Consider the following 14,596-nt stretch of genomic DNA (forward strand, 5'->3'; position numbering starts at 1 on the left):
GGGGGGGGGCATCGGGATAATATCGGGAGTCTAAACAGACCCCTGACACTTCCGCTTTGAAATAGAGGACTCTGTGTCTTCAATTTCTTTTTCTTTTTTCTATCTCTTTTTCATGCAGCCTCTGTTCTGACAGAATGGAAAGCTCTTAGTACAGACGCTTCCCATTCATTCACAAGCTGGAGATACTAAATATTTACTTTTTACTATCAACCAGTTATGAATGGATAGAAGCCTCTGAACTGAGCGGCTTCTACCCATTTAGAATCTCATGAATGAACAAGAAGTGATGTAAAGCAGTTCCTGTTCATTCATAACTTGGGACACATAGTACTATGTGTCTCTAGTAATTGTTCTGCACACAGAGGATCTGTAAACATAACACATATTCACTGATCCTCCGCTCTGCCACGCACACAGCCGCTGTTATCCTGAAACTGACATGATGATAGCGGTTCTTCTCTCCTCCCCACTCAGCCATCTTGATGACTGCCACGTTTCAGCTGCGACCATGAGCTGATAGCAGAAGGGAGAATGCCACCAAAGTATGGCTTACTGACTTGGCCAGCTGCAAGCGGTTGTGTTCCACCGTAAGCCCTACGTCAGTGGCAGCGAAAAGGGTTAAAGCTATCATTTTCCGAAGGAGTGCACATATTTCTTCCACGACAGGTGTTCCTTAAAGGGGTCACTTACATACATGGTTTCTGAATGGTGAACATGTCATTAAAATCTCAGTTTTAATATAATATATATTCATATTAAAGTGTATATAGTCGAAGCTACTTTTTTTTGGGGGGGGATAGCGTACAGAAGAACTAAAATCCCCTATCAGGTTTCTTTTTGCTGTACGTGCTCTGCTTTGGAGATTAGCCCTTACTTCCTGTCTTGAAGATGCAGCAGGAAGTGAAGAGAATTCCCATCTTAGGAAGTATTCATAATAATGATACTATTCCGAAGTACAAATGCACACATGTTTGCAGTTAACAGAATAATTTTTTTTGTAACAGATTTCTCAGAAGATCTTATTAAATTGTCTGCCTGTGGTGCAGGAATTGTATATACACAAAGCATGCCAAACTTACCATATTGATATATGTAAATTCCCTTTTGTTGTTGGTAAACACTTGTTGTGTTTGTTACAGGAAATGCTACTCCATTAATTCGACCACTACAACCCTTACACCAAATCCGCCCAGTTTCTACACCAGCAAGGACAGCACCCACTTTCATTCATAGGTCTCCTGCTCCTACCCCATCGATGCTGCAAAACAACCTAATACCAGTACTTCAACAGCCTTTACAGCAGAATTCACAGAAAACCCAACAAACTATCCTTACACAAAGCTCCTCAGGTATTAGAATGCCTTCCACATCTTGAAAGGATAATCAGTAAATTAAAGAATTGTAACATTTCCCCATAACTATAGGCGAGATTGGCTAAGCTGTGTTGACACACATAAGATACGACACAGAAAAATGAAATGTGGGGCAGTTGGCTGTAAATATGGGATGGTGTCATGCATGTGACAAGGAGCTCCTCCCTAAAATACTGTGCAAGAAACAAACCACTATTTCTTTCTTTAAAGCAAACATAGGTCGAAATGAAAATGCACCAGCTGCTAAACGACCAGCTACTATCGATCTCACAGATGACTCCCCGAAAAGGCAAAAAACCAATGAGAATTTAGCAGATAATAGGCCACTTGGAGCTTCTCCCACAGTATCTACTCCAATGTCAATGGCTGCGAGACAACAGCAAACAACTCCATTGCAAGATACACCCACAAAAGGTACCTAAATATTTGATTATTTCATCTATGTCATATTTTTCATACATAATGTATAGAAAACATCCACCAGAACTCTTGATTAAAGTTAATAGCTCCACCTTTTTTTTCCCCCAAAAAAAAAGTTAATGCAGGTAGCGGTTCAGGAACAACTCCAACAAAAAACGGAATGCCTTTTCCTCGAGCTTGTCCGAAATGCAATATTCACTTCAACCTTTTGGAACCTATGAAGAACCATATGAGGGTAATGAAGATCAATCAATTTTCTATTTATTGTTGTATATTAATCAAGAATGTAGCACATTAAAAATGTTGTAACAGAAGTGAGATTGTTACAAAATATTCACAGACTAGTACAGTTTTTAACAAGTAAAGTTAGGAAAGGTGCAGACAAAGTAGATATCCTTTGTGGCTATTGATGAATAGTGTTTGCATTAGAGTTTGTCTTGTGACTTTAAATGGAATGTTTTTCGGTTTTGTGTATATCTTATTTCTTTATTATAATCAGGGCTAACCTATTAATTTGCCAGCTAAATATGAAAAATTGCATATGAATATTTTTTCAGTCAGCAGGTGGAGCTCAAGGCTCATTTTTTGTGTGTTTTTAGGGTATTCTTATCTGCTTTGCTGAAATTAAAAGCCTGTTTGAAAGTCAGATCTGAATTGGTCAGAGCTATGGCTCACCCACCCTTCTCAGATGCGTGACCTATGAAACTTCAAAGTGACTGTTTGAATCCCTTTTTGCTTTGCTCTGTTTAGAAAACTCCTAGTTCTCTGCGAATCCTGTTTCATGTATTCCCCCTTAAAGGGTTATTAAACCCTCAGTGTGTTTTTTGCATCTATCTACTGCTAGCAAGCAGTAGATAGATGCAAAAACTTTAAAAAAAAAAACCTTTTGAAAGAGGTTTAGACTTACCTGTTAAAAAAATGGTAGTAAATGGCGAGCGCACAACAAGTGTAAATTTGTGGAAAGCTTTATAAAAAAGGATTTTAAAAGGATTTAAAAAACAGGTTTGGGTGAGCGAACTACTTAGTCAGGGAGAGGAACCCTGTGGGCAATGATAAAAAACACAAAGAAAGAAGCGCTACAACCCTAGGATTCTTATTGTTAAACAGTTTGGAAACATTGTATAAATCTCGATGCAGACTCACTTTTGGACAGACGAGGTGGTGTCTTGCCGTTGAAGAGTGAGGGCTGTATGTCGGCTTAGATCACAGGGCGGCATCTATGGCTGGTCTGTGTGGATGTAAGCATCGGGCTACACAGCGTCTAAAGGGTCCATGGGTGTTGAGGAATGATAGATGTGACTGGTGGGTCCATGCGAGCGGGATGTTTATTTCAGACACTCTCCGTCAGGTGCAGTGAGAGCACAGCTGGCCAGGCTGCCACTCGTCGGCTGAACGGGAGCAGAAGTGCCGCTATATAGCAATCTAACAGAGGGTCGGCAATCGTTGTGAAAGAGGTTCAGGAGCGGGCACCAGGCTGAGGGACCATGCGGTCCGTGAAGTGGTTGGCTTGGCTACGCGTTTCGAGGCTCTGTACCTCTTCTGTCAAACCAGGAATAATTCCTCACTCTTCAACGGCAAGACACCACCTCGTCCGTCCAAAAGTGAGTCTGCATCGAGATTTATACAATGTTTCCAAACTGTTTAACAATAAGAATCCTAGGGTTGTAGCGCTTCTTTCTTTGTGTTTTTTAAACTTACCTGTGCCTTCGCCGCAGGCTCCCGTCCTAACATCTGAAGAGTCTTGGGCGGCTGCAAAGGATCTTGGGGCAGGCGCATGCGCAGTTCAGATGTTCGGCCCGGAGATGAGGAGAGACACAAGGTAAGTCTATGGAGCAGCGTGCACCCGCACAGACTCTGTGGGACGTCAGAGGAGTCAGCGCTGGATCGGAAACCCACACCGGCGCTGGAGGGACATCTGAAAACTACACTAAAGAAGAAGATGATCGGATTAAGAGGCATTATTTAAGGTAAGTCCTTACACTAACATTGGGGGTGATTATCCTTTAATGTCACTTTCAGTGTGAATTTGTAAAACAAAAATATTAAATAGATAGTAAAAGGCATTGCATCAAAACAGATATAAATGATCACCTTAAAAAAATAATAAACTTTAGAAATGCAATTGGCCACACACCCTCAACCAACCTAGGCTCAACTCAGGTGCTGGATGGGAGGTTCTGCTCTGGCAGGTTTCCTTTAACCCCTTTGTGAGGAGATACACTGTACGTCCCGCCACAAAGTGCTTAAATGACTGGCCACGTACACTATACGTGACCAGTTATTTGTGGCTCTGTAATACTGGTAACCGCTGATTCTCATCGGTTACCATTCATTAATGACTGCCTCAGTATTGAGGCATTCATTAATGTAATAGTTAAGTTTTAGTAAAAGCTTCTTTCTTTCATTAATGAAAGAATGAAGCCGTTACATACAAATACCAGATCGCTAGATAGATCGGTATTTGACAGCTGAAGATAGCAGAGAGGTAGCAGAGTGAGTCACCTCTCTGCTATTCGTTTTGACAGCTCCATAGACTGGCCCCATGTTTATGACGCTGTGTGATACAGGCACAATGTTGCAATGTGTCCCTCTACCTGAAATGTATCACTTCTGATCGTCTAGGCACCACCAGAAACCTTTTGTGAGATCTGATTCTGACATGCTGTCAGGATCAGTCTCTAAGGTTACTAGTTGTTCCTAAGTTTGGAGCAGCCTAATAATAACCAAAAATGAAAAAAGTTAATTTATCAAGCAGTCATAGTGACTGTAGAGCCAAAGGAAATCTCACCACTCCAATTCCTTAGTCACCATCAGGACTCCCCAGGTGCTGGTCCAATAGGTGCGTCTCCACCTTAGAATGCCGCAGTAACAGACCGCACTATCCAGAGAATTCCAATACTGCAGACTTTATTGAAATTCACAGCAAATCCAGTATATCAGTGAATAAAAATGAATAGAGCAACAAATGCCAGCACTGGACACCCCCAACCAAATTACAACCTCTCACATGTTTCACCCAAAGGCTTACTCATAGAGGTATAGTGACTGCTTGATATAAACTGAAAAAAAATTCTATATAAATATATTTTTTATGATATAAAAAATAATAAGAATAATCAAAACTTGTGAAAAAAGTGTTTTCTTTAAGTTTTTTTCATTTAAAAAAAATATATTTTTTAAATATTTTATTCAAACTAAGTAAGGCGTTAGGGCTATATAATTATAATCAAACGTGTACCTATCTGTCCTCTAAAAAACAATATATAATATGTGTGGGTACATTTAGTAAGAAAGTATATTACTGCCATGGAAGAATCACACAGCAAAAATGTAAAAAGTGTGTCAGTCATTTTATGAACAGAAACTGAAAAGAAGCTCAGTCATGAATGGGTTAAAAGGCACATGTTGTCATGATGACATTACAAGTGTTAATGAGAAGAAGAATGTGATTTTGAAACACCACAAATCCAAATGTAGATAAGAGCATTACCAAGTATGTCTAATACAAAAACAGCCTGTGGTATACTAGGGGACAAAATAACCTGTATTATGTATAGAAATGTTATATGTTCTTCCACATGTGCTTCCTTATAGTGGGTAACTAATGTTTAGTATCTCATCTGATGATAATGACTGTATTTTGCATATCAAGTAAAGTATCAAGACTTGGCATACATTGGAAATCAGAATGATTGTTTAATTCTTATTCATGTAATAACATGACAACAATTGCCTTCTTTCTTGATTACAGTATTGTTGTCCAGAAAGGATGCAACAATTTTTCCCCAGAGTAGAAAACGCAGAAGTTCCAAGAGCACACAATCCAACAGAAGAGAATGACAAGGGAAAACTGATAATGTTGGTCAGTGAATTTTATTATGGAAAGCATGCTGGGGACCCTCTGCTGGTACAACAAGACCAGAAGACAAATACGACTTTCAAGTGTTTCAGCTGTCAGAAAGTTCTCAAAAACAATATAAGGTATGTAAACATTGTTAAAAACCTTGTTACAATGTACTGGCATGATTTTGTAACCGCCGTAGAGAATATTAACATTAATGAGATTAAAAAAAGGTTTTCCATTTTGCCTGTGAAAAGCTGTGGCCAGTTTCCTCCTAAACCTCTTTGACCTTTTAATTAATTGTAACGTTTTACTTGATGCTAAAGTCTCACAGCAAATGAGTCACCCTGCGGTCTGGGATGTTACCAAGAAACTGTCCTCACTAGTCAGCCTGTGCATCTTTTGCCCAAAAACTATAAATCAGTATGGTGGGTGAGGAAAAGAAAGTACTAACCTGTTTTGTGGTTATTGGATTCTTTAGCATGTACATTACAATGTGATGGTTTTGCTAATCAATCAATGAGGTTTTCCATTTCAATGTCCTATTGCAGTATGGAGAAAAGAGGAAAGAAATGGTTTATTTGTTGTGGTTAGCCAGTACCAGTTTTTCCTATATTTTGAAAAATAAAGGCCTCTGCATCCTATGGACCATCAGTATAATGGGATATCTGTAAAAAAAGCCTTTCTGGATGGACATACAATAAATAGGTTGTATATTATTGCTTAAAGCAAAATTGCAATTTCTCTTTCACAATTACGGTGTTTAGAACTAAAGCACATAATGTACATTTTTCTTGAGATATATCTTAATTTCAGTAATATTTCCCATGTTTTATTGCTACATTTGTGCTTGATAATCTGTTTTAGGTTGAGTGAAAAGCTTGCTTTTCGTTCAGTAAATTTATATTAATTTAGTAAAGAAAGGTAGACAAACATTGAAGTAATCGCAGACCTCCCAACTGTAAAGATCAAGCACATAGGCAAAGCACAAAAATAAATAAATAAAAGTGCAATGCACTAATAAGTTGATAAAATACCTATTATATATAAAATACTAAAAGTTACCCAAATCAATTCATTGAAGTACATAATAGAAAAATGATCAAAAACTATGATTGATAATTAGCAATCACAGCATAAACCATGATTAAAGACAGTGTAAAAATTCATACTGTGCCCATAACATCCATAAACTGTGTCCATACAACAAAAAGTTATTGTCCAACAAACAGTGAGGTGATATGAAATGAACAATGTTCCAATAGCTGCTCTGCTCTCTTACAATTGCCTCACTCGCCGGACCAAAATGACCAACTGAGTTCAGAAGGTCATACACAGCTCATTATGGCAAAACCCTACGATCGGGAACGGTATCATTCATCCAGCTTGGCTTTTCCCCTGCCACTTCTCCACCTCTCCTAAGCCAGTTTTGCATGACTCAAAACATTAGTCTTCACACCACCGTCGCCATGTAATCAAATAGATACTCCTAGTGTAGTAAATTAAAATCCGAAGTTTATTAAAATCGCCGACATAAAACACCAATGAGCTCACTCTTCCGTGCCCTCTGTGTGTGACGTCAGCAAAAAGCCCGTCTAAGCTGGATGAATGATACTGTTCCTGAAACTTTTCTCTAAATATACCCTTAAAATTAGACAGTGGTAGTTGATGCAGTTTATGACAGGGTGATTTATTATTTCATTTGGGACAGACACACACACTGGTGTTAAGCGGCACTAAACCCTCCGATTGTTTACATTTGCAGTTGCCATAGTGTTCCACATGTGATCAACTAGGACACCAGCCATTTGAGGGTTTGGCCTGACATAACACTCTGACATGCTTTGTATGTAAAACGGTTGTCAGTGGGTTTAGTTCCTCTTTAAGTCCTGTTCTTGGTTATTGCTATGTGTCATAAACTACTGTATCACATTTAATAAATCCCCAGCAAACAGCATAACACCAGTGCCAAGTCCCCTACTCTGCACTATGCTATTTAGATTAGATTAATTGTGTTTTATCACCGTATTCAGCGCTATTGTCTTAGGGGATACACATGAATAATTGTTGTATTTTTGCCTGTGGTAAGGGCTGCTATTAGATGTTGTTGCCTTGATTGAATAACTTCTACTTTCCATATCAGCAAAAAAGGAAATCGTGATCTTCTTTATTAGGCACACTAGTTTGATTAAGGACCTTTGCCTGGCAGCTAAGGTCATGGTACTTCCATGTAAGAACCTGAAGGAGAAGCTGAAATAGCAGAATGTGAAGCTGAAAAATGTCTCAAGTCTACAAAGGGCATCGTTTGCAACTTGAAATGTACAGACTAGCTTTTGTTCATATCATTAAGGAAAACAAAAGCCTGTTGTAATTGCAGGCTTTAAAATCTCTATTACATACACTTCGAACCAAAGACGCAGGTTGAAGCTCAGGCAATTTGTCTTGTAAACAGCAGGAAACTAATGTATGTAGTCAAGAACTGTCATTCTTGAAAATGAGTTGCCGTTGCAGCCTTTCTCTTGCTGAAATCATATTTAATAAGTTTGTTTTATGACAGAAGCTGTATTTTTACAAGACTTTTATTCCAGTTTGCTTTGTCTGTTTGTTTAGACAGATTTGCAAATTGGTTTCTCTTCTTTTAATGTGACAGATGAAGTAAGAATTAAATCGTATCTTACCTAAAAACAAAAATGTAATATATTGCAGCTTAGATGGTGGTGGCTGCATTCGTTTTTTTTTCTCTTTTTCAGGGTTTTGTCTGTCTTTTCACCTAGTGATCCTAGGTGGACTTCAAACATGTCTGCCTTTCGCTCATCTCCACATGATGGATTGATAGGCCTAGCAGTTTACATAATAAAGATACAAATGTTTGTGCTTTCTTCTCAGCTCACAGAAAGTGATAAGGACACTACAGTTCTGGCAAGATCAACAGATATTCCTGTACTTGCTGAAAATGTCCTTAGCCTGAAAAATAATAATGAATGCAGCCACTACATCTGGTAAGCTGCAACATATTACGTATTTGTTTTTGAGTTTAGATACACCTTATGTACTTCAGTTGTAAATAGCAGTTTTGTTTTTTTTCATTTTACATTCACAGATATTTACAGCAGATGACACTGTTTTGAGCAAATGTGGAAACGTTTGAATTTTGCCTTTTCTCTGCAGAACAATTATCTTTTTTACTGTGTGTGCACTGCTTCTTCAAGTCACCTGGGTCAAGGAGAAAACTTACTCAAATTCGAGCAGCTTTATTGGCATAAACACAGTAAAAGGATCATTCCCTTTTCTGTGGGGAAAAGGAAGCAATTCTAGGTCAAAAGGTTGCAGACAGATGAATACATTTCAGGCGTTCAGTGAGATATTAGAACCAAGCTCTGAGAAGATCCTTCTGAAATCCAGGGTGGTCTTCCTTGCTTGTAATTTTACTAACTTTTTATTGCCCAACAGCCTGCAGCATAAAAGCTCAGGTAATTCAAAAGGCATTTTGAGCAGTGAAGGTGCTGGTTCTGTCATTTTGTAGCTAATAATAAATGTGCTCCTTTCAGATATTCAGTTAGAACATGTTGATGCTAGATGAAAAGCAAATGTTTTTTGTGTGTGCAGTCTTCTTGCAGTGCCCACGTGAAATGGCTGCAGGCCAGACAGATTATCTTTCCTGAATCATTGTGCTTTATTTAGGTGCCTGATGTTAAGAGGTCTGGCTAGTGAGGGGATTGGCCTCCTCTGTGCTTAGACAATTCTTAATCAAGTGCAGAAATTTTACAGTATACCGGAAATTGTAAGAACCTTGCTAAACCGTTTAGTGTCTCCGGATTGGTCTTGCTCGTTTATACATAAATTGCTAGAGTTAACATTATTAATGCTCAGATCAATTGCATAGCTTCAGAAATTTGTTTTACTTGCCAACTGTCACACATATAGAGATTTGAAGGGAAACTGTTATGGCTTCAGGGTTAGTGTTGAGTTGTTGTTGTTGTTGTTGTTGTTTTTTTGTTTGTTTTGTTTTTTTAAAGTTTTTTTTTTATATTTTTAAAATCTTCCTTTTTATTAATTTATTTTTTAAATCTATGCAATCTTCGTTTTACAGATAAACATATAATGCATTACAAACCATGCCCAGAGCATGATGGGTTTAGGTAAAGGGATATCGCAACACACATTACCTGCTTTGTAGTTCTGGTTTGCTTTATAAGGGAGGAGTCCGTGCTCTGACTAATTTACGTATATAAATTTCAGCTTCAGCTGTTGAGTTCTGTAAACAGACATTTCATTAAAGAAGGGAAGAGATAGCCTGACAATTGTGAAAAGGAGCTCCCTCTGTGTGTATACCTTCTTGCAGACAGCAGTGCTGGCCTACATCCGCTTTTCTCAACCAGGGTACTACAGTACCCTGGGTAGTCTCCTGACTTCCTCAGGGGTGCCTTGAAATTTTTGCAAAATGCCATGTCATTACCATGCACCGTGCAAATTAATGACACTAATCCAGGGAGGGAGGGGAATCTATTCACTAGAGGTGCACCGAAATGGAAATTTCAAAACCCGAAACGAAACCAAAATTTAAAAAATTGTCAGGCTGAAACCGAAAATGTTTTTTTTACTTTAATGTTTTTAATATTTATTTTTTTGAATTTATTTTTTATAAACGTTTTAAACAGAAATCCTCTATGAGTGTTCCTGTTCATTCATAATATGAGTACATAGTATGTTTACTGTAACTACAACTATGAATGAACAGGAGGTGATGTAGATCACTTCCCACTCATTCATAATTGAGCATATAGTGCACATACTATGTCCTCAATTATCTACAAACACTCATCGATCACTGATCACTGACTGCTTGTACCAGGCTCTACTCCCTGACACGCTGTCACAAGAGGTTGAGCGAGCGGTGCAGGGAGGAGAGCCCGAGCTGTCTCCGCCCACACACCGCTCTGCCGGACTGTGATAGGAGGCTGAGCGAAGTAGGAGAGACGCTGTCCGCTCACGACGGTCTCCTCCCGCATCGCTGGGCCGGCTGTCACACTTTCTCTCCTCCCCGCTGGGACACAGAGCAGCGCCCAGCGGGGAGGAAAGAAAGCAGGGATGCACCGATATATCGGCAGGAAAATTGCACTTTCGGCATTTAGCCAAAAGTGCAATTTTTGGCCGATATATCGGTGCATCCCTTTGTGCACTATTCACAAAAGTTTGCATCTGCATGCTTTGCCTCATGCCCTCTCCCAGCTGCAACTCCTGATGTGATAGTAGTACCCTGATGTAAAGGGGGGACTGAGGCTCCTGATGTGAAAGAAAGTGCCCCACTTTTTTTGTATGAGTGTGGTCCCCCATTAAAGTCTACATTAGATTTAGGAGGGGCTACTTTTTTTTTACATTTTATGTTTTTACATTTCATACTGGGGTGAGTTAAGATTTTTAAGGGTGTCATGACCGGAAAAAAAGGTTGAGAAAGGCTAGCTTAGACAATGTTGTAAAATGCTGACTGGCCTAATCTAGTAATCACCAGTAACAATGGAACAATCTGCTATCTCTGTGGACTACAAAAGTGTGTTTAATTGATTTTATTTTCCTTATATTAATTAGGGAATAAAAAAATGCATCACACAGCTCTGTCAAAGCAGAAACAAACATTATTGTAAGACAAACAGCTGAATCTGTCAGGTATACTATACTTGCAGTGACATCAGTAGCAGTGTTTATGTGGGGAATTATTTCCTGTACTTTTACAGTATGTTTTGATTTTGTAAGCTGACGACCAAGGCCGAATTTCCCACAAGGCCAACCAAGGCCCGGCCTCGAGGCAGCGGGGAGTAGATGGGCAGCAGGGGTGTGAAATTCATATCTCCCGTTGCCCTGGACATGCAGTTCCGGGCGCCGGGCAGGTAGTTTTGTACATTCAGCCCTGCTTTGGAGAAGAACTAAATTCCACCTGTTTTATACAAGTGATCTAGGCAATGTCGTCGAGATCACTTGTATGCAGCCTGCAGGTCTGCCATTCTCCATGGGGGGAGGTTTGGCGGCGCATTGAGGACCTGGCCTTTGGACAGCAGAGAGAGAGTAAATCCGGCCCTGCTGACAGCTCCAGAATATTGCAAGATAGAGTAGTAGCTGAAGTTAGCATTTAAATATAAAGCTGCTATGCATGAAAAGTTTTTCATTTTTTTTTACATGCCCATAGTAATATAAAATCAGTTAGTTTTGTTTTGTCAGAACGGTTTGCCTTTCTATTGAGGATAATGCTTTAGCCAGAGTTTCATTTTGCCATTGGGAGTTTCTGCCTCCAATGGGGATTTCTCCTTCTGCTTCCTCTTCCACTACCCACCACTTCCTCTCTTTATGGTCAAATACATTGTAAGAAAATGGCATTGCAACCCCCTGATCAGTCACCCCCTTTGATCAGATGGGCATGTCTTTCTGCTTCTACCAGCCCCTGCAGGAATGTGCTTAAAACTCCGTGCTGCTGCCAACGTAAGCCTTATGTCGGTGGCAGCGAAAAAGGTTTAAAACATTGTTTTTATTATCAAAGTCGGATGCCTGTAACTGGTAAGCCCAAGCGCTTAAGGAAATTAAAACCTAACATATAATGTTGTTGGTATAATGATTTAAATGTATTTGAATGATTTGTGTGGGGTTTTTTTGTTTTGTTTTGTTCAGGTTTATCAGTTAAAGGGGTTCTAAACCCTCCGTTTTTTTTGCTTATATCTACTGCTAGCAAGCATTAGATATAGGCAAGAAGTGTAAAAAAAAACCGCTTGAAATCATTTTAAACTTACCTCGTTATCGCTGCTCGCTCCCGCGCCGAGAATCAGGAACTGCTCGTACGGCCGCAAAGGATCTTGGGGCGGGCGCATGCGCAGTTCCGATTCTCGGACGGGAGACGAGCAGAGACGCAAGGTAAGTCTATGGACGCGTGCACCCGCATGCAGACACCGCTGGATCGGAGGGACAGAGCAGTCAGCGCTGGATCGGAGTGACGCCGCACCGCTGGAGGGACACATGAAAACATGGGGAAAGAAGAGGAAGATCAGAATAAGAGACATCATTTAAGGTAAGTGCTCTCATTTACATGGGGAGGGAAAACATTTTTTTGCCTTTTTAATATCACTTTAAGTATTTTTAATTAAGGCTGTGATGCATGCAGATTTTCTTCTTGCTCAGCTACTTTATTTGCAGTTACCATATATGTGCCTGTTATTGTTTTCTTGGTTAGGTTTATGAACCACATGAAGCATCATTTGGAACTTGAGAAGCAGAGTACAGAAAGTTGGGAAAACCACACCACCTGTCACCACTGTTATCGCCAGTTCCCAACTCCTTTCCAGCTGCAGTGCCACATTGAAAGTTCTCACACGCTCTATGAATCCACAAGTAAGATCAGAGGGCTCTATTCTGTGTTCTAGATCTTTATAATTCATCCACTGGTGAAAGCACCTTTTAGTAAAGCTGAAAGAAGTCAATTTCATGTTAAGGCAGTAGTTGTAATGCACTTCATTTTCTACTTTAAGCTTTGTCTCAAATTGAGCACAGCTCAATCGGCTTTTACATTTTTATTTTCTTAACTGTGGAGTTTTTAAAAAAAAGATTTAAGCTGGTTGCTATGGGCAACCATACCAGTTGAGAGAGAACTCGCAGACACTTTTTATTAATTCCCTTTCATTAAAAGCTTAATGGCTGCACTCCAATTGACAAAGTTTGTCTCAGACACTTCCCCCTAACGCGTACTGAGTTGGCCTCACATAAAAAAAATCTAAATGTCAGGAGTTTGTTTAGCTTTTTCTGGTTTAAAACCAGAAAAGTGGCAGTGAGATGTTAATTCTGTAGTTCTAAATGAACCTTTTTATATGAGTGTATTTTTGCCCAAATCTGGAAAAACAACAGTTTCAGTTCAAACCTTTTGCTGCCAAGCCATGTGTTCCGCTGCTAACTTCAGCTGGCCAGACCATTTTTGCTAATTTTTACTTTTCACTGAAGTGACCGTGAGCTTATAGCAGAAGGGGGAATGCTAAAGGTGCCCATACACCTTACGATTATCGGACGATAATCGTATGCGATCGCCTTTTCGAACGACAATCGTACTTGTGAATAGAGTGCCCGAACCGACATTACTGTACAATCGTACGACTTTTGGCGGTCAAGCATGTTTGAAAACTTTGCTCGATCGTACGATTGTCGTAAGGTTGCTGGCGTTTCCGTCCGTCAAAAGTCGTACGATCTACACTGCGAATGCGCGAACGAAAATACGACAAATCAATTACCGCATTTCGTCCAGGTGCTTTTCGTTAATTACGGCCAAATTAATCTTGCGATCATCGGGGCAGGATGGGTCTGCCTTACGAAAATCGTACGACTATTCGATCATCGGATGAAACGTTTCGTCCTATAATCGTAAGGTTTATGGGCACCTTTAGGCTTACTGAGCTGACCAGCTGGAAGTGGACTTGTTCCAATGTAAGCCTTGCATCCTTGGTAGCCAAAGTGTTAAAGCCCAATTTTACTTTAACCCATAAGTAAAAACAAATTCGGCCAGGTTGGATCATAAAGCTAGGTAACAGTTGTCTTACAGTTTATTCCTGTTGGGATTAAGACTCCTTGGGCTGAGATTAGTACTTTACTTTTTGATCCAACCTGGCTTTATTTCTACAATCTATGAACAAATCACAGTAGCCTTCTGCCCAGCTTATAGTTACCTCTTCTGCTGGCAAGGCCCTTGCACTACATAGTCGTTGGTAGATCCAATGGAGATTATACACTTCGATTTTAACATGTTGTGAACTAAAGTCTGTGTTTTCACAGGGCTGAGAAATCTTATCCTGCCCCTGCGTGACTTTGCTTGTGCCTGAGCAGGCAGTCGCCAAGCATTGTTAGTAGGAAAGGGAGTGATAACATGATCCCTGATGTCCCCAAGTAGCAGGCATTTCCCTTTACTCCCAATGCTGAATGGATCTATGGGGGGGGGGGG

At 39.9% G+C, this 14,596-nt stretch overlaps 1 protein-coding gene across 1 annotated transcript in view; it reads left to right on the forward strand.

Moving 5' to 3' along the window:
• The window catches only part of ZNF280D (zinc finger protein 280D), a 54,865-nt gene that overhangs the window by 17,021 nt on the left and 23,248 nt on the right, over window positions 1-14,596 (forward strand). The window contains exons 6-10 of the mRNA XM_018557574.1: window positions 1,140-1,349; window positions 1,584-1,787; window positions 1,910-2,028; window positions 5,545-5,774; window positions 12,848-13,005. Of these exons, the coding sequence (XP_018413076.1) occupies window positions 1,140-1,349; window positions 1,584-1,787; window positions 1,910-2,028; window positions 5,545-5,774; window positions 12,848-13,005 (921 nt within the window). The remainder of the gene's footprint in view (window positions 1-1,139; window positions 1,350-1,583; window positions 1,788-1,909; window positions 2,029-5,544; window positions 5,775-12,847; window positions 13,006-14,596) is intronic.

This window comes from Nanorana parkeri, unplaced genomic scaffold (genome assembly GCF_000935625.1).
Source record: "Nanorana parkeri isolate BGI_ZX_2015 unplaced genomic scaffold, ASM93562v1 scaffold290, whole genome shotgun sequence".
NCBI lineage: Eukaryota > Metazoa > Chordata > Amphibia > Anura > Dicroglossidae > Nanorana > Nanorana parkeri.